The sequence below is a fragment of the Salvelinus namaycush genome, chromosome 38 (assembly GCF_016432855.1).
Source record: "Salvelinus namaycush isolate Seneca chromosome 38, SaNama_1.0, whole genome shotgun sequence".
In the NCBI taxonomy this organism is placed as follows: Eukaryota; Metazoa; Chordata; class Actinopteri; order Salmoniformes; family Salmonidae; genus Salvelinus; species Salvelinus namaycush.
The window spans coordinates 3,910,308-3,931,497 of NC_052344.1; the positions used below are offsets into that span (position 1 = coordinate 3,910,308).

General features: G+C 42.1%; 2 protein-coding genes across 3 annotated transcripts in view; one reads left to right on the forward strand and one right to left on the reverse strand.

Moving 5' to 3' along the window:
• LOC120031885 (synapsin-3-like) overlaps nucleotides 1–21,190 on the forward strand; it is a 117,277-nt gene that overhangs the window by 54,619 nt on the left and 41,468 nt on the right. The window lies entirely within an intron of this gene.
• On the reverse strand, nucleotides 763–19,874 carry LOC120031886 (metalloproteinase inhibitor 3-like). 2 transcript variants are annotated; one of them, XM_038977696.1, is made up of 5 exons: nucleotides 19,604–19,874; nucleotides 10,197–10,279; nucleotides 9,109–9,220; nucleotides 7,134–7,255; nucleotides 763–3,593 (listed from the first exon to the last, which is right to left on the reverse strand). In XM_038977696.1, exons 1-5 carry the CDS (start codon nucleotides 19,731–19,733, stop codon nucleotides 3,396–3,398), a joined length of 645 nt encoding a protein of 214 aa, XP_038833624.1. In that variant the 5' UTR covers nucleotides 19,734–19,874; the 3' UTR covers nucleotides 763–3,395. The 2 variants fall into 2 exon arrangements, with proteins under 2 accessions (XP_038833624.1, XP_038833623.1); XM_038977695.1 differs by lacking the exon at nucleotides 763–3,593 and having other exon boundaries at nucleotides 5,193–7,255.

The window sequence follows — 21,190 nt, forward strand, 5'->3', positions numbered from 1 at the left end:
GTGGACAAGTGTCACAAGGGCAAAAGCGGGAAACAGTGAGAACGTTAGGGGTTGGGTCAAAATATTTCCTGTGGCGTCACGTGCAAACCTTCAAGCTGATTAGTAAAATGTCTCAGCCAGAGTGCAGCTCCTATTGTTGCCCATCATGGCCGACTTCATTATCCCTGGTTGTAGTTTCCAATCGCCTTCAGTTGAGCTTATGGTACTTCAGGCAGCGAAAACACAGACCAGTTACAGAATGTTGTCCTCAAAGTAGTCATAACAAAAAAATGGTTATGTCTCAGTGCAACACTATGGGCATCACAACACTAAAGCCCATGGATCTTAAAGAGACAGTGCAAGGTAAGTAGGCTTAAGGTTGCTCCAAACTATCAAGTGTAGCAGCTGGACACTTTTTATTAACGTATTTTCTAGGCCAATGCCAAACAGGTGGGATTGATTAGCATCTTAGTGACAGCCTTGTTGGAGCTTGCTACCATTTCATCAACCATTTATAAAGCAATTTTTAATGCGCTTACCTATTTACTGGTGTAATCTAACTGGTGCAAAGTTGAATGTGCAAGTTGGAACAATTCTGTGTAATTCCATTATGTAATGTAGCTCCTGACTTTACAGATTGTTCTATGATATCACAAAGATATTGCTATAAAGGTCAGGTCCAAATTTGCCTTGTGACCGTGATAAAATACTGAGCTTGGATCATGACCAGGTGTGCTACTTTGACTTCAAGAAAACAACAGCACAAGAATCAATGCAAACTCATATGGTCCATTTTTCATTAAATCTTTATTATAAAAATATAAAACACAGAAATTAAGTCAAACATTTCTGCAACCCCTACAAGGAAACGGTCGCTCGCGCCCCTTTTTAGGAATCAGTGTATACATACACATGGTACACAGCCTTTTGCCAGCTTCCTTTTAAAATGCACTCTGGATCGACTTGACCAAGTGTTTCTGTGTTAAGCAGACAGTAAATTTACACAAACACGAACCACAAAAAAATACAGGTACAGAGATGCCAAGGCCGAAGAGAGAGAAACTTCCAAAACCAGGTGAGGGAGATGGAAACAACTCAAGACTGACAAACAGAGAAGTGTGTCAATGAAGGCTAAACATACCGAGGAACCTTCCCAGTATTCTAACTAAAGGATGGATCTATATGAAGACTACATACTATCTGGCTTCTGGAACTATCGGGCTACACTCACTGAGCCCACCATTCTCTCAATGCTAAACCAGCTCTACTTCTAACTGCCCGAGGAGAACAAGAACAGTGTTGCTGATGTGGAACGTTCAGGCTTTAGTGATCTCTGTGGCATAGTAGTCCTCTCAGACTACTGAGGAGCTACTGAGGATCTGCCTCTGGATTGTGTTTCAAGCTCAGCCAAGGCCTGGAGGAGGTGTCAGAAGCTCAGCAGTGGGGAAAAATGATAAGACTGATGAACCACCTCTACCTCATCTCCTTTTCAAATGGTCGGAAATGTCGAATTCGACATTGTTTTATAATTTTCTGTTCTACATTGTTGAATGAGATAATGTTTCTTTTTTTCTATAAATATAGTGCCTGAAAGAATTGTGTTTCATGTAAGAAGTGCCTTGTGGAGGAGGCAAGATTTAGATTTAATTTGAGTTCCTCACATTATAATAGTTTACATGAATAATAAATTGACTAAACTATATTTTTGCGGATTTCCTTCTAAAACTGTCCCGTCAGGGCCGTACTCTATTCTGTTCAACACCAACTTGGCATGGCCTTTTCTGAACATAATGGAAAAGTGGGCAGAGCTGAAAGACTGGGCAAAGACTTCTAACTCCTGCTGAGGCATCTCTGTTTCTAACGGAATGGACTGAAGATACTGAACTGGAAAACTCAACAAAAGTAGAAGAGTTTAGTGACAATAGTGTTATTTTCATCAGTTTCATCTGAAATAGTTAAATACTTACACAAATGGAATATACATTTATGAAAACACTTTTTTTGTCTGAAACCTCTGCTTTAAAATGTTCCTTCCCTCATGAGAACCAGAAGGGGAACTGTGATTGGGCAAAAGTACCATCATTCAAAATCTGCTGAAGGCGGATCTAATACAGAACTAACATTAAATCAATGCTTTACAAACACAATTTGGGATTCTGGTCTTTCATGACAGCCAAACAGGGTAGTGATGGTAATACAGTTTTGGCCAGATACAAAGAGATATATATATATATATAATATATAATATATATATATAATATATATAATATATATATATATTTGGCTATTTTAGTAGGATAGTTGATTTTGTTTGTAGTATTTGCATGGATATTGTCTGATTCGACAAACAAGGATAAATAAATCTACTACAGAGGTTTCAGTCGAGTCAACTGTTCATTGTTTTGTAGCTTATATCATATACAGCAAAAAAAATTAAATAACTTGCATCCATTTCTCTGTGAAAGATTAAGAATTCCCTGTGCTTGAGCTGTAAGGGTCATTCTTAGTGGTGGTTACGGAGAAGAAAATATAGCTATACTCAATCAATTCATCGTCCGATATTAGCAATGCATTCATATAGTGTGATCTGCTAAATGACTAAAATGTAAATGCAATTTAATACAACCTCGAATGAACTTTACAGTGCAAGCAGTCAGGGAGGCAAAGATTGCATCATTCATATAAATAGACATGTTGACAGTATAAACTGTCAACATATACATATACACTTTCATGTGATTCAAAATCATTGTTAAATACCAATAAAATACCTTTGTGTGACTGGAGCAAGAGGTATTGCTTTTCAGAGGCCATACCTCGTGTTGGCATTGCCCTCGTACTGGTGACAATGTGTCTGGTTACTGTGCATAACTTGTGTTGAGGATTACATTATGTTGCAGGAGCTTTGTTGATACGGTCTGCACCACACACTTAATATTAGAATAATTTTCACCATTATGTATTGCTGGAAACTGCCGTTCTGAAATGCCATCCCACCCATAATAAGCCTTACGATAGTTTGAAAAAGTTCTCGCTTTTTAGAGGGCCATTGTTATTGCAGTCTGAAAAAAGTTGACTGGGATCGGGTCTAATTTCTGCTCATTGATAGCTAGGGAAATGTAGGAAAAGGAAGGTGGGAGAAACTGTAATGTACAGCATGAAACAAAAAAGGTATTGTTTACATCAGAAGTGCTACTTCTATGAGATAGCCAGGCACTGATTATTTTAGGTCTTGTATATTTCGTCAGAGGGCGTAGGAGTGGTCACTTGGGGCTAGTACTGTACGTTTTAAGAGTTCTGTAATACTCTGTGGTTGACGAGGGCCGTGGGGGAGTTTGGGAAAGGTGTAGAAGAGGAAGAGGAGAAGAAACTCTAAGAAAGTTGTGATGGTTTTGGGGGTTGGTTGTGGTTTACGCTCAGGGGTCGGTGGAGTTGATGGTGGTTTTGTCACGGCCGGCCATCCCCCGGTACCAGCTGCAGTAGCCCTCTTTCTGCTGGATACAGGCGTAGTGCCGGGACTGGTAGCCGGGGTAGCCGAAGTGGGACAGCATGTCCGTCCACAGGCACTCGTTCTTTGAGGTCACAAAGCAGGGCAGGTAGTGGCAGGGCTTAATCTACAGAGAGAAGAAGCGAAACTAAAGATGTAGTCGTAAAGCAGGAAAATAAAATGGAATAATGCCACAGCATACTGGTGAAGGCTCACTGTGTGTTTACAGTTCGACTTGAATAAAGTTCAATTGAATCCTTTTTGATTAACAAAAAATCTGATTTAAGATATGTGACAGATATACGAATTTCATGTTCTGTTAAATATTGACCAATTCAAAGCACAGTGAGTCTACATCCAGCAGTAAATAAAGGCCAAGACAGAATTAGCATTTCAGGACAGGCTGAAGCAACGCATCATCTTGTACACAAGACTTAATATGTGGAGAATACGATTTTGAATAGGAGAAATCAGCAAAGAGTGAGGTGAGTCAAGTTCTTTTTGTAGTTTATGTAATTCAATACATTACAATTTAGAAACTCATTAATGCATTTTATACTCATTGCTCTACAGGATGAATGAATGGATGGTTTCAATTCAAATGTAGTTTCCAGTAGATAAGCCAGTGGAGTTCAAATATGAATCTAATTGCCAGCCTCTGAAATGAAAGTCCACTACTTAGTTTGTAGTTTTCCCATAGGGAATGGAGAAGATAACCAAAGGCACAGAAATCTGTATTGAACTGCAATTCCATCAACATCCTTTAAACTTATAATTATCTTCTCACATACAGTGCATTCGGAAAGTATTCAGACCTCTTGACTTTTTCTACATTTTCTTATGTTACAGCCTTACTCTGAAATGGATTAAATAAATAAAAATCCTCAATCTACACACAATACTCCATAATGACGAAGCGAAAACAGGTTTTTAGAAATGTTAGCAAATTTATACAAAAAACAAAACAGAAATACTTATTTACATAAGTATTCAGACCCTTTGCTATGAGACATGAAATTGAGCTCCGGTGCATCCTGTTTCCATTGATCGTTCTTGAGATGTTTATACAACTTCATTGGAGTCCACCTGTGGTAAATTCTATTGATTGGACATGATTTGGAAGGCACACACTTGTCAGTAAAAGGCACATGACAGCGCGCTTGGCGTTTGCCAAAAGTCACCTAAAGGACTCTCAGACCATGATAAACAAGATTCTCTGGTGTGATGAAACCAAGATTGAACTCTTGCCTGAATACCAAGCATCACGTCTGGAGGAAACCTGGCACCATCCCTACGGTAAAGCATGGTGGTGCCAGCATCATGCTGTGGGGATGTTTTTCAGCGGCAGGGATTGGGAGACTAGTCAGGATTGAGGGAAAGATGAATGGAGCAAAGTACAGAGAGATCTTTGATGAAAACCTGCTCCAGAGCGCTCAGGATCTCAGACTAAGGTGAAGGTTCACCTTCCAACAGGACAACGACCCTAAACACACAGGCAAGACAACGCAGGAGTGGCTTCGGGACAAGTCTCTTAATGTCCTTGAGTGGCCCAGCCAGAGCCCGGACTTGAACCCGATCAAATATCTCTGGAGATACCTGAAAATAGCTGTGCACCGACGCTCCCCATCCAACCTGACAGAGCTTGAGAGGATATGCAGAGAAGAATGGGAGAAACTCCCCAAATACAGGTGTGCCAAGCTTGTAGCGTCATGAGGGGGAAAAAACGATGTAATCCATTTTAGAATAAGGCTCTAAGGTAACAACATTTTGAAAAATTCAAGGGGTCTGAATACTTTCCGAATGCACTGTATAGCCTGCCAAATGTCTTTTTAAAGGTCTTTTTAAAGAAATTAGAAATGGAGAAACTAACTGACAAATATACTGTGTGTTTTAGAGAAATCCAAATAGGTGTTTCAGTAAAAGCTGTGTGTACAGTAATGACAGAGCCAGAGGAATCGACAGCAGATAGCTTGAGGAATATGGGTGAAGCTGAACGCATTCTTTATGGTCCATATGGTGCAAGCATTTTCAATGAAGTTTAACTAGTTCTGGTGTTCATGGGGCTATGTTATGGACAGTTAGCTTTTTAATCATTTACTGATGCCAATGGTTTTTTTCTACACTGCAGTGGATTATTTTCAAATGCTTCCTGCATTCCTTAGCTGTAAATCATCATTTGTTGAAGAATGCAAAAGATGACAAACTGTGGTTTTAATGATTTGGCTGAAGCGTCGGTGAAGCGTGACGTTCGCACTCTAAGAGATCTCTAGGCGGTTCGTGCACTTGATATAAAACCACAGAGATGGCTGTGTCTGCACTGCCTCTGTCTGTCTGTTGACTTGTCTTCTCAGACAGTTAGCATGCTGCTTCAAAGGGGTTCACACAATGAGGTGTTGTGTAGTAGCAGCCTATTGCTAGAACACATTTGTGTGTGATTTTAGTCTTTCTTTCAGATTAAAGATTACATTTCAACTGAAATGGATAATAAACCAAAAAATACGCTTCTACCATGTCGAGTTCTGTCCTAAGTTTGTTTTTCATTCCTGATGCTGACTTGCCATGTTTGGTCACAGACATACCTCCATTGTTCTATGTTGGCCTCTAAGACTCACTCTACGCCTAAACATGTCTTAACATTACAACCCTTTAAGGAGTTTGGGTGTGAGCAGTTTGAAAGGTGTTGGACAGCATTTGGACTCTGTAGTTACTCCTGTCTGGCAATGCACTTATTGCTGTTGACGGGGCAGTGATGGGCAGACCAGATGGTGTGTCTTGAGCTATGCAGTACAGTAGGATATTTATGAGCCTGGACTGGAGCTGCACAGGAGCAGGTCCTGCATAAAGAGGTCCGACCGAGCGCTGAATTCAGGGTTTGGAATAACAGGGAAAGTAATTCCAGTGTAGTTAAATGATTTAATAACTCCCAAAGATCATTATAAATCTCTCTTTTCGTCTTTCCATCTGTCTCTTCAGTTACATTCATGGATGTGTATTATCCGTTATGATGCCAAAATGGAAAGGGGACACTTTTATATTCCTGACAGCCTAAAACCTTTACATTATATAATTCAGCCACTATCTGGAATTAGTATGTCCCTACAATCAGAAAAGTTACAATTACATAATCAAAATGATTTGGTATATATTTTGATAGTCATGCTTGTATTGTGCTACACTTAAGAAGAGGGAAACGTTTTAAATGGTTTGGCAAGGATTTCATAATTGGTTGCAGTTCATCAGCATAATCTATTTGACCCAATATATGCAAGGCCACTAAATTCATTATGATCATAAAATGAACACATTATTTCCCCTCCTATTCTACAGCCAATATCCAATATCTAAGAACATATGGAGATTATGAAGTGCCTTGTGTCTTTGAAGAGGGGCAACCCCAACTGTGGTAAGAAGTCTTCTAGATAGAGGAGCAGAGAGCTGCTCAGAGCAGGATGGTATGCTTTGCAGTAAGCAGGGTGTTCTGGTTCTGCCTGCCTCTGCCCTTGCCTCTGCCCCGGCCCCTGCCCCTCTTTCTGGCTCCTACTCCTCCATCTTGGCTCTGCTGCTGTTGGGTTGCTTTAGCTTCCTTATCCATAGCCATCTTATCCATATTCTCCCCGGGAGCCACTTTATCCATATTCTCCCCGAGAGCGCAGTTGTTGCCACTCACCCTGCAGTTGCAGCCCAGCTGGTAGCGGTGGTTGATGCCCTTCTTCTGGGCCAGCGAGAGGCGCTCCCATGGCTGGTTGAAATTACACAGCCCGGTGTAGACCTTGCCGTCAAACACGCGGCCTGAGGGGAGAGAGAGGTTTGGTTACAGATCAGCTTTTGTTATGCATTACATCATTCGTGAATTATTTAATGACTTACAAAACATTCATTGCAATGGTTTGTTTGTTTCCCCCAAAAACTGAAGACTGACAAACAATGCCATGTCATATTCCCAATGCCATGGGAAAGTGTCAGATGTCCAAAGAGTCAGATGTCATCCCTAGCATATTTTTTGGCTAATTGTATAATTGCCATACCTCGATTAGCATAAATACACCAGTCAAACAAGCGGTCCAAAGCATTTTAACTATGTAAGACAATCTTGTACAGTAGATCCCATATTAAACCAACACCCCTATTTCAGAATATCCAAAAGGTTGTCGAACTTCTATTTTTAGGTTAGGCCGTTCACAGCTTACCACCAATGTCAGGATGACAACCTCTGCTGCAAACGGGTTCACCCTACACTGTAGACCACCAGCTAGCATGTTGTTTGAAACAGTGTATCCCTTGATAGTGCTACACTGTCCTGTCGTCATCACACACTGAGCTGAAAGCTCGCAAACACACAACTCTTAGACCGACTTCCATATGGATTATTGGCGTCTCTGGCAAAGTTATTAGACAATGGTGAGAGAGCGCCATTAGCCTGTTCCCAAATTGTAGTTGGTATAGTAGTTGGTAAGACAGCACAAGCAGATCTGGGACCAGGCTAGTGTGGCATCTCTCTTCATAGCTAATCAGGCGGCCGTGCACTCACTCTGGGTTGATCAAAGCCTAACCCGTGGAGTTAATCTATCAGGCCTTGGCGTATTTCACATGCCTGTAATTGAGTCCTGATACAGTATGGCCCAGGGACCCAAGACCCAATTATAGACTCACTCCCCAAACCAGAGCTAGAGCTGCTGCCTGGCCTGGATGACTGTGATGTCATCATCACCCAGCCACAATAAACACACACCTCTGTTGCCGGGGTGATTTCCTTCCTGTATCATTGTCTTCATAGGCCATGTTTACAGGTTTGGGACGTAGTGATGGGAACATACAACACACAGCTAAACAGTGTGACAGCCTTAGGTCTCACTAAACTGCTCTCCGACTTTCCATAGCAACTCATAGGCTCAGAGACCGTTTCTATCTACAAGCCATCAGATTGCCGAACACTTGAATTGGACTGACCACTTGCGGTGACTCTCCGCACCTTAGCACACATGCGCACACTGACATATACTCATCCACACACAAGTATGTATGTGTTGGATGGTGTATACCATCTGTATCCTGTACATACGACTAATAAATTAAACTTGAACTTGATAAATGCCTGCCTGCACTGGAAACGCCAGAACTTCTTGCTAGAACTGTTAATTATAAGAGAAAAGGAGGGTGTTTACGCCCTAAAGGAGAAGGAAACGCTCCCAAAAAATAAGTGCCCCCCTGCCTCTCTCTCGTCTCTCACAGACGGGAGGTTATAAATAGTGGGAAAGTTTGTGTCACAGATCAGACAAGAAGTCTTCAGGGAAGAGGGAAGGGGGGGGGGGTAGTTGTATTTAAACCCCCCCCCAAAAAATGGGGCTGCCGTTAGCAACGCTGCCATTGTGGTGGGACGTGCTGCAGAGACGGAGTTAGGGAAACAGGCCTGGGAGAATAAGCTGGAGTCAACTCCACTGATGTGCTTGCTTGCTTCGCTAATTTGTTTTTGGTAATGTGCTTCTGAGGCAGCTCCCGGGGCTGTTTTTAGTGCTTATTACTAGCTCTGAATGGAAAGATGTTGTTTCTGGCACCACCATGACAACTATGCAGCCCGCCAAGTCCTGTACATTAGACGTCCGCTTTTCAGATCAGTTGTAATGTATGATAGAATAGTGACTCACCTGTGATCAGATACTGGTACTTGTTGATGTCGAACTTGACTCCACACAAACTCTCAGAGGCATCTGTGTAGATGTGCTGAACATGCTGCATTTTGTTGAATCCTTTGTACATCTGCAAAAACAGACCACGACAAACAGTGTGTTAATATAATCTGGAGTGAAGATCACACACCTCTGGCACTTGTTCTTGCTTCTGACGCTTTTGACCCGACTGGAATTATTGAGTTGTTCTCGAAGTTGTCAGGAATCCACAACAATAAACACAGCATAATGAGATGATATCGCTTCCAAGAATTCAGGTTAGTGGAGGAAGAGGCCACTGACGCTATCATTAAACCACATGAAAACGAACATAATCACAGGACATAATGAAGACGTGACTTTGGGGTTGAGCCGTTGAGTTCAGGTGCGCGGAACACAAACGCTGCCGGACAAAGTAAACGTTTGCCCTGGAATTTGTTGTGTTTGGTCCATCGTGATTTATTTGTCTGGGAACAACAGGATATCCCTGTTTAGACGCGGCTATTCTTTGAAATAACAGGACAAACCGTGAAAGAGGCGAGCCGTTGGGACCTAAAACGGGGGATTTCTGGGAAAATGTTTCTCGCGGCAACAAAGCCCCGCTCTTCATGATTTATTTACTGAGAGGCGATTGTCTTTAGACCATTACGACTACATTGGACTCCATTGGCAAAACAAATATTCAAACACATTTAACTTGGATTAGCCAAACCTTCTTGCCACAGGGCCCAGCGTTAGACGAAATGATGAAAACAACGTCTAATCTTCTGTAGCATACTCTTGTGGCACTTAATGGAAAAGCTTGGACATTTTACGGCATCGGTGAACTCATGTTTTGGTTATAAGAATTAGGGATTGCCCTATAACTTAAGTGATACTGCTACAGTAGCCTAGTCATACACCGTATCATTTTAGTAGGCCTACAGTGATAAACTGGTCTCTAGTTTCAAAGCCTATGAGCTTGTTAATGATTCTTATAGCCTTGTGCTGTTTTCCAGAGTGCGGTTATGCTCTTCAAGGTATGGGCCAGATTACGTAAAATGATGAATGATGCGATGATGGCTTACCTTCATCTGTTTGACCGTGTAGCGCATTGTGCCAAAAGGCCCATCCTTCAGTAACTTCTTGCCCACCACTTTGGCACGGATCACTGTAGACAGAAGACACAAGCACAGAATTAGTCAATTATGCAATGGGCGGAGATTGGAAAGCCTCTAGTTGCCAAATCCAGCATATTGGATGATTCTGAATTTAGGTCAATATCAGAGCAAGTCTTGTCCCCATCTCTGTCCCTGACGTCTGGAGCCAGGCTGATGTGTTTGTGTGAGCATCAAAAGAGAAGCCCAAATAGTATGTCCAATATGTGTTCAACATCCCAACACATCACCCTAACAGATGCTTTAGCTAGAAGTAGGGTGATATCAACTCCCGATTAGGACCCTAGAATGCATTGGGCTGCTCATTGCTTTTCCAAAGCTCATTAAAAACCCAGCCCCTAGAGGAGAGACCCAGGGAAGACTTTGTAATGGTTTAGCTCAGTTTATAGTCTATTAATTTGTTTTTGTGGATTGCTTCTGCTTGCCAAACAAGTCCAAGGGAAGACTAGGAGGCTAGCATTTGAATTTGACTCAGAGGCCAAAGCAGTTCGTCTTCAGGACAGTGAAAATGAGGCCACAGCTTTATTACTACCTCCCTCCAGCCGTGTCCCTGTGTCGTAAAACCACGTGTCTCCACAAACAACCTCCTTTCTTTACATTCAGCACAGGGCGGAAAAAGATCATATCAGTGCTGCTCACCCTCATGTAAACAGCGGCTAGGTGAAACAGTTTGGCTGTGGAATCACCATGTTTGCTTTCACTCCTTTTAAAGTAAGTGGGTCCATTGTGTGGGGGATCGGCTTATGAACGAAGCCTCATTTAGGCCAGTGAATAGGGTCCTCCCCAGAGAGCTTGTATCAGAGCTCTGAGGCCTCCCGGGAGAGAAGGGGTAGTGGAAGGGTAGTCCACATGCAGGCGCAGTCGACTCGAGTCAAGTTCACCTGCTCCACGCAGCCTGACAGCCGCAGACATAACTAACGATGGGGATGTTTATCTTTCCTCTCCAGAATTTCCTTCCCACATTCCTTTGAAGCTCGCATTCTCGAGCCGGGGGGGGGGGGGGGGGGCGCGTCTCACTCCTCTAGATAGAGTGAAGGGATGTACTGTAACGTCTCCTCTTATAGCGTCATAGTCTGTATTTAAGTCCCGGACACACAGAAATGGGCAGCAAAGGGAGTTTAAAGGAAAAGCAGTAATCCTGGTGGTTTATGAATAGAAAAGTCTCCCAGAAGATTCCGGTGAGGTGACATCAACACCTTCAATGGAGCTCACATGCTCACATTTTCACCTGCCAGTTTAGAATGACATGACTCTCTATTAGAGCATCAGCCATCCAATTGATAGCTGTTAGAGAATCACGCATCCATGTTTAAGGCAAAGATTATTTTCAACCTATTCAGGTGATATATTCTCCTTGTGTTCTTGGTGACCTTTTTTGAGCCAATGTAGCCAAGGACATCTGCTCCATTAATCAGTCAACTCGCATATTATGAGCCTCACAGCATTGTTACCTAACCAGTCTCTGCTACGCAGAGTCAAATGAATGCTACTTTCACTGATGTAGTTGTATGGACCATAGGCACTATTACTGTGGAATGTGAAGATATGAAACATATGCTACTCTGACCCCTCCTTATGTAATGTGATACACTGATATGATGCACAGATATGATGCACTGATCCCTCATAATGCACTGATCCCTCAAACTATTTTCAGAAGCCAGTAGCCCAAAGCATGCCTTCCCCTTAAAACCTAAACTCCATTGCTAAGACAGCTTTCCCCACCCAAAATGATAATAATCAAATTTCAAAGCGCATTGCGTTGAGCCTTCAAATGTTATTAGGCGTAGGAGTCATAGGTCATATCGCTGAACAAGAGTCCAACAGTAACACCAAACGCTCTTTGAGGCGGGATACGCTCGCCACTGGGCGGGCAGCCACTAATTGGGTGGTGCCGAAGTCATTGCCTGGCGGAATGTGTGAAAGGCCGCAGCTGCTGATGAGACAGAGGATTTGTGTTATTCCCTACAGCGACCCTTTGACCTCCAAGGGAAGGGACCTGAGTAGAACTCAGAAAGCTAGCTATATTTACTCCTGACCACTGAGTTTTCTTTCAAGATGACTCTCCAGGCTAGGTCCTGGTCCCAGTGTCAGAAATGACCAAATTGTGAGTGTTTATGTAACCCAATTCTAAGCCCAAGCACTGCATAAGATATCCACCTGACCGGTACCGGTTAGTTTAGCTGTAATCGGCACTGCAGCTAGAAATCTCTTTCAGCTCTATATAGAGTAAGTGGCCCCTGCTCTGTCTCTCTTTCTCACTCTCTCACTCTCTCTCTCTGTGCTGCAACACACAAATAGCAATTACAGGCGAGTGCTATTCTCCTGTTTCTGCCGCATACATATTCATGTTTTGCAGTGGATTTGACATACATTCTCAGTGGAAAGTAGGTGGATTTTTGTTGATAAGGAGAAGTAACTGGGGTATGACAGAGAAAGTAATTGAATTAATTTAGCACGGTATCTCTTCCCCGAAGCATTGGATTACTAAACTCTGCATTCAAATGCTAATCGCAACACAAGTGGGAATGTAATTCAATCAAGCATGATAAGCCTCCTTCTGCTTTACATTTTGCCTGTGAATCTTGTGAGGCACCTCAGGCTAAATTGTGATTACAGCAAACAGATTGCATGATGAGGGAAAAGTCACCATGACAAGGTTGAAATAGACGGTCATATGAAGAGGGGAAGAATAGGGAAAAGTAATGTGGTTGTGTATAACCAGCGTTATAAACTATATGTGTGTTTGGTGGCTGAGACTGATTCTGAACATGATCTGAGGTGAGTGGGCGGGGAAAACGACGCTACTGAGTATGACACACTCAATGGGTAAACTACTCTCTATAAGCACTAAGCACTCTTCATCTTTTCGAGGTGTCAGAGCTGACCACACCCGGAGTTGGATTACACTTAATAGAAAAGAAATGTCCTCACCAGTTCACCGAAGAGATAGACGCAAATGAACCAACATGGGATGTGAAGGTCTGATCAAATGTAATGCACTATATAGGGAACAGGGTACTATTTCAGAAGCAGTCATGGACTACACTGGTGATTGAAGTTGGCTTAGACACTCGATATGCCTGTCTCACAGGGTGTCCATGTCAAACATGCAGGGAATCTTGCACCTTTTGACATCTTGACCTATTTTAACAGGAAGGAACGCTGGCCTTATGGAATAAAGCTGCTTTGAATGCACCGAGCTGATCCCAGATGACATAATGTTCCTCATAATATGGGACCATCTATGCCCTCTGACAGTTGGGAAGAAGATTGGGTAGCAGAAGAGAATAGGATTGGGTTTTGCATTATTGCAACCTATAGTAACTTAGTTAGCAATAGCTCATTGCTTCCCTCTCCAGGCCTCCCAAGAGAAAGGACAGGGTAACTTGAGGACCTCCTCCCTCACCACTCTGAGAACTAGCTTATACCAGTCTAAACTACATGTTTCTCCAAGGTTCTTATCTCAGGCCAAGCCACACTTACCCGCAGCAGTAATCTTCGATACTGAATTGGTGCATGACACGAGAATGTAAAGGTCTGCTCCTGACACCTCAGCTCCTTGGGAACGTGGAACTCGGCCGTGAAGGGATATTAAACTCCAAGGCCAAAGTGTAGCTAGGGCCGACCGAAACGCTAATCTGCTGCATGAAAAGTTTTAGAAAAATGTGAATTGGCTTTTTCAGTCACCAATTAAATTACATCCCAGTAGGTCTGCTGTGCACCAAAAGCAACCTCTCTGTCTCTAGCTCTCGGTCTCTCTGTCTCAAGTAGCCGACGTATGCGGCAAGAAAAAATGGTCAGGAAATGGATATTCGACTGTTGTCTAGAAATGCAAGGAAGGGTTCCTTGAGAGAACATATATCAGCTGACATAGTTAAACTCCTTACGCTGCCAGCCGAATGCTATATCACAGCCAGCCACTGCACTGTTTGCTGATTGCGAAGTTACCCTCAGGTTATTTGGAGTTGGTATTTAACATGTTTTTTTCTCTTTGTTGTGTCTTTTTTATATGTACCCTCATTTCCTCAATTCAAAAAGTCTGTCTGATTCATTTATTAGAGCGGGTGCTGCTGGTGATTATGGAGCAGGGCCTATGAAACAACGGGAGCAGGCTTTGAACTCGCCTCTGGCTCTTAAATTGCGATGATTCATGTTCTACCGTGTCGCCTTTGAAGTTGACAGTGGAAATTAGCCTCTCTCCTCACTCAGCGTTACACCTGAGGGGAGCTTAAGGTCACCATTTGCATTTTAATTCACGTATAGGTATTCACACTGTGTGTAAAGAAACCATAGCCGTTTGACGATAGTCCTCAAAAATAGTCAGCCCCAGGGTTTTTGACAGCTATTTTAGATTTAGTTTTAGTGCTTAAAGTACCTTTTAGTCTTAGTCACATTTTTGTCATTTCATCCTTTGTTAGTTTTAGTTATTATCAGTCAACTAAAACTCAGGACAATTTTTGTCTAGTTTTAGTCACAGCCCTTTTGTCACATTTTTTGCAATTAAATAATGAATATTTAAGCTACCTCTAACTTCCATCATGTGCACATTCAGATAGCCTTGTCCAACTAGGCCTACTATCCCCTCGTTTACCTTAGATGGCAACATTGATATTGTGGCAGATTGTATTCAATGCCAGACATAATTAACCATATAGGCTATAAAGCCTTGGCTACAAGTTAAACAATTTACAGCTCTGATTTTCAGCCAATCACAACTGTCAAGGGGGTAAATAACAGTGGTTTCCTTGATAAGGAGAAAAATGGCAGAAGTATTACTCTCTAATAATATTCAACAAATAGCATTAGTTTTTCCCCTAATGACAAAAGCAACCGCAACTCGCATTTGCAGACCACAGCACGAGAGCGGCAACACAGATGAATGGGAAAATATAGCTTCTGATGTGATCAAAGCAAAAATAGCCTACATGAAAGTAAGAGAGAGAGAGCGATAGTAAACAGTGAGTACATTTACATTCACACTAATAATTTGATATTAAACTGATTATAGCAGAAGGCTGAGTATGGCATTAATCATGTAAACACCTTACTCTGCTTATCGTAATAAGGTCATAATCGAAGTAGGCATACACCAATCAAAACACCTGGTTTTCTAAGCAATCTTTCAAATGATTAGGACATGTAAACAGCTTAATCGGCATTCCAGTGGTGTATTTGATCTGAGCATGTGCCAGCACCAGGTAGCACCAGGTAGCGCAAGCTTCCCTCTTATGCGCGAGTGAAGTGAGTTCGCAAAACTGAAAGTATGCATCTTATAAATAGTTTTCACATACAAACGTTAGTGTATTCGGAAAGTATTCAGACCCCTTGACCTTTACCACATTTTGTTACGTTACTGCCTTATTCTAAAATGCATTAAATAAATACAAATCCTCATGAATCTACACACAATACCCCATAATGACAAAGCGAAAACAGGTTTTTATAAATACCTTATTTCCATAAGTAGTCAGACCCTTTGCTATGAGACTCAGGTGTATCCTGTTTACATTTACCATCCTTGAGATGTTTCTACAACTTCATTGGAGTCCACCTGTGGTAAATTCTATTGATTGGACATGATTTGGAAAGGCACACACCTGTCTATATAAGGTCCTACAGTTGACAGTGCATGTCAGAGCAAAAACCAAGACATGAGGTCGAAGGAATTGTACATAGAGCTCCGAGACAGATACGTGTCGAGGCACAGATCTGGGGAAGGGTACCAAAAAAAATCTGCAGCATTGAAAGGTCCCCAAAAACACAGTGGCCTCCATCATTCTTAAATTGAAGAAGTTTGGAACCACCAAGACTCTTCCAAACTGAGCAATTGGGGGAGAAGGGCCTTGGTCAGGCAGGTGACCATGAACCCGATGGTCACTCCGACAGAGCTACAGAGTTCCTCTGTGGAGATGGGAGAACCTTCCAGAAGGACAACCATCTCTGCAGCACTCCACCAATCAGGCCTTTATGGTAGTGGCCAAACGGAAGCCACTCCTCAGGAATAGGCACGACAGCCCACTTGGAGTTCACCAAAAAGGCACCTGAAGGACTTTCAAGCATGTAAACGTTTTAAACGAACTGTTATATTAACCTGACTATCCACAATAATCGCATTATTGTGTGCATGTAACCGTGCTCAGTGTTTTTAGTTGAAGTTGGTTACAAGTCAAGTGTCCTGGCTTCGCATCAGTTCAGAAGATTGACGAGTGACTGAAGTGATTGCCTGGAGCTGTGTGGGAGAGCTCAATCAGACTGCACAACTGAAAGATGTGAATTCTGCCAATGAGAGGATGGCATGAAATATTCTGCATGCATGCTTAGAATTGGACAAAACAGATTAAAATGTGCTTCATGTCATATTAAATGTCCATTAGTCTCACGGGGAATTCTCGTCTCATCACATTTTTGTCAACTAAAATGAAAAGTCATTTGTAATAGTTCTTGTTTTTTCCCCCCCAGGTCATCTCGTCCCATTATCGTCATAGTTTTAGTCAGGAAAAATAAGTCGTTGACGAAATAAACAGCCTTCATTGAAAGTACTGTTCAAATGAAATGGGGGGGCAAAAGATGAGGATAAAGGCACATTTTATAACTCATATCTTTCATGGGGAATATTCCGTAGGTATAGATCTGCATACAGTATGTTTTCGTGGTATATTTTCACACTGTAAGGTTTATCAAAGGTGACATTCATCAAACCCCAGTCACGTGATGCAATTCAAGGCCGTGTAAAGCTTTTGGAACTACGTTTCGTCCCAGAAAATGTACTTACGCTTTTTTGAGAAGACTGCAGCACATGTTTGTTTGGACATGCTCAGAGGACACAAATCAGAATATCCATCGTAACTCTATGTGTTGCCCGGAGATAACTGTTATCCTTCACCGTCCAAAAACATCATGTTCATGCCAAACTCCATTTCCAGTTGGCAACACAAGAGCTATCGGAATTTGACATGTGGAAATCTTGCCTAAAACTGTAAATCAGTTGCATAATAATTATGCAATAGTCATCATAAGCTTACATGTTCATGATAACTGCACTAGAGCCCTATCCTAACAGAAGTCCAACCTTCATCGACTGTCTCTAACTGAAAGCAATAGCCTTCTTTATTGCTCAATGAGCAGAAGATGGCTATATGGTCAAAATAATTTTGTGCATGTTACTCCCATAGAAATTTCTCAAGCTTTTTCCATGGCCAGTTGTTCCACTGGGAAAAATAACTCTACAGTTGTGTCATCTACATGATGAAATGTGATCCTGGCTTTGGCATTATGGCATGTTTACAGTGTTATGTTTTATTGGGACTACTGTGACACTGTCCGTTGCAGTGGGAGGAAAGAGACATCCCTAGTTCTGTGCACGCTACAGGCTTTCTTGGCGCACTTCTGGCTGAGCCAAGACCTTGGAAATTGAATTTTGTGGAGCTCACAAGTGCTCACTTGCAGCCATTAAAGCCAGCCCTAGATTCTGGACCACTAGGCTCCACTCCTTGCCAATGGGATGAGCCAATTTAGGGGACATGAAAGGCAGGGTACCACCTGACTGCTTGTGACACTAACATTTGTACATCTTCAACACAATGGAACCAAGTCACCAACTAGCATAAGCCCCAATAATTATAATTAAATAACAGGCAATGCTCATCAATGCTGAGGAAATGTTTACATAAATACGTTGATGTTTGACATGAATGTTCAATCTGCCACTTGTGTGAGAGGGTGTTGTTTTTAAACAGTTGCCATATGTTGAAAAGTCAACATAGCTTTCTCTCCTCTGACCTCGTCAGGCTTCAGTCATAGTTCACTGGCTGGACTAGGGATCACTGCAGAAAAAAACATGACATCATAGTTGTGTCGTCAGCAGGACTCCGCCGGTGGGGCGGAACAGCTCTGATGTCCACTTTTCCTCCTCTCCGGGGCATTGGACCACTATGCTACCCTAATGGACGTTTGATGGCTGCGTCTGACAAAGCTATCTGTGACTGGTCAAACACACACACACTCTGCCTGCTGCCAGCAGTTCCGTTCCACAATACAAAAGAGCTGCACACAGTTCTCCTAATACTGTATATCCCAGTTGACTCCTCTCTCTTTCACTCTACCTTTTTCTTCCTGCTTTAGACCCCCCACAACACTTATTATTGCTCAGGCTTATCAAATAATCCCTTACTAGGAATGAGTCTCCTGCAGCAACAGTGGTGAGCCAGGATCCACCTGGTATTATTAACAAGTGTTATCCAATAACACTGCTCAGGTTGGACAGGCATTCCTCGATAAGAACAGCTGAGGTCATGTTATTCTGGCATAGCCTGTGAAGGCATGCCCCTGTGGTACAACAAGCTTTACAAAGCCACCCTCCTCAGAGCAGGAGGCCAAGGAAATCTCAGCTACAAGAGGGTCCGAGGATCAGCCCCAAATGAAAATAACACCCGGGAATCAACACAGTGCATCTAAGTCAATAACCAAGGCTTTATTATACCAATGCTGACTCCATATCTCTATATCAAATGCGTGAATGGAATGAATCAGGCCCCTATTGGAAAGTAAACATGTGCTTTCATAGAAGAGCACAAACACTTGCAGGGAAACGCTATACCACTAGGACTGTAGAATTCACAAATTGATTGCAAGAGCACTTGCTTAACATTCCTAGCCAAGTATTGGCTCTTACATCTTATGGGAAGCCAGACAGAACAGAAGAGCATCCAAGATCCAAGAACAAATCTGCCATTGGTAACCTCCACACATGGGTGCAATATTCAGTCAGCAGTAAAACCCCTTGGCTGGCTACTGTCTGCCTGTTCTGTTCTGGTTTATTGCTCAGCAAGTGGTCATTTAGCTCTGAAAAACATTATGATCAGTGGGACATGTTTCCATGGATACCGTTCCCGTTAACTCTTCCCTCTCATCAGAGCAAGGGGAAATAAAATAAAGCTTCCTCTCTCTTGACTCACTAATTTGAGAGATGACGCATTTATTTAGACTAGTCAGAAAGCGTGCTGGTGTAGTAAACCGTTAGCCTATGAGTCATCTGATACTTGCAAACTGGTATATTCTGACAGTCTGTTTTAAATGGGCTTTTAGGTGATGGTTACATTTTACGCACAACTTTGTTTGGCATATATTTACCAATTACGCATACTGTAGGTCCCAGACTGAAAGTTGCATCGCTTTATACAAACAACAGTTGATTACTATATTATATTCCATGTATGCAGAATATCACAAAACCATTGAAACAATTCATTTCAATAGAGAACATATTTTAGTTGGCATAACATATAGTCTATGTGGACTCAAACCATGCGACTTACCAATGTCAGAGTTGCAGTACGCATCTTGCGGGTGAGACAGAGCACACGAGCAAGCCTCTGTGAGTTGATGAATCTGAAGGCTGCTGAAAACGAACAGCAAGCTGAGCAGTTGGTGACAGAGGGGCTGCATTTTTAGTGCGTAAAATCTCCCTTGTTGTCTGTTTACTTAACTTTTTTGTTTGTAATGTCGCCGAATAGTTATTCAAAGTCTGTCCCGAGTTGAGCTGTTTCTGCTTCAGTGGGTATGTCCAACTCTACTCTCCGGTCAGGGTACTGCCTGTCACTGGGTCTCAGAGCGCGAGTCAAGAATTACATATAGTGCGCGAGACGCTGGAACGCCACCCACCTCGCCAGATTTCGCGACACGACAGCCAATCACGACTCGAGCCGTCGATGATGTCATCAAGAATAACAGATGCATGACATATTGGAATTGACTTTACAATGCTTGTCTCTTTTTTTTAAATTAAAAATATTATTTTTCCCCCTTTCACTTTTGTCAGCCGTAAAACATTCCAGTCTGAGTAAAAACCGCTGGAAATTGCTCATTGAATGGAAAACCATATGAGCCTGATGTAATGTTTCATACATTCAAGGAGCATTTATTTATTGTAATTAATGGGAAACTTGGCACTTATTTGTTTTTATGTTGTTATTACCATGTTTTGTTTATTTTAACAGTGAAACAGCAACATGTACAAATTAGGTTTCCTTTGGGTGTATCAGAAAGACATGGTTTGGTGGTTTTTCCAGGCTCACCACTAAATGTCCATTTATGTTCTGTGAACTTCTGTAGCATTTTCTGGTCAGTGATAAAGGCTCAATTCAAGGCAGCAATGAACTCCATTTGTTTACACCTTACTTTTTCATATAGTCAAAAACAACATGGCCTCTAGACCGTTTTGCACCTGTTGTCTAAAACAGTGTATGCTTATGAATACACCTCAAATGTGAGAAACTCAGAGCCCTTTTATACCTTTGAAAAGACATTCCAAATCACCTCTGAGTATTGGCATTAATCTCACAACCAGTCTCATTTTCAAAAGCTTCTCATGCTGAAGTTGAGAGAGAGAGAACCGTGTTTTTCATGTGACCCAGTGTGAGCGATGGTAAAATCCTTCACGCTGGCTACAATCTCTAGAATTAGACAAATTAAGTTTAATCTGTTTTTTCTCCCCTTTGTGTTTTTATGTAAGGGTTCAGAAACCTGAGTGGAGATATCGCTGTGTGTGGAGGCTGATCTGTGGAGCCACATTAGGGGTTAGGGTTGAGAATTATCTAACAAAGCCAGAGTAATCCCAGGCTAATGAACTATGACCCTATAGCCCCTCAGCAGCTTTTAGAATGCTCTTCGTTAACCTCAATAGGAACAGGCCCAGCAGGCAAGTGTGGTGGAAAGGACGTTATTACAATCAGCTAACAACTCAGAAGTTGTAAAAAAAAAAATATATATATGTTTTTGCAGTTTCACCTTCATTTAGCTTATATGGCCCATAAAAACATACAAGTGGTGTGTGCAGCAGTGCATCACATGCAGTAGGCCTTTGTCTGCCTATTTCATTTAACAACAGAGAAGAACGTATTTGT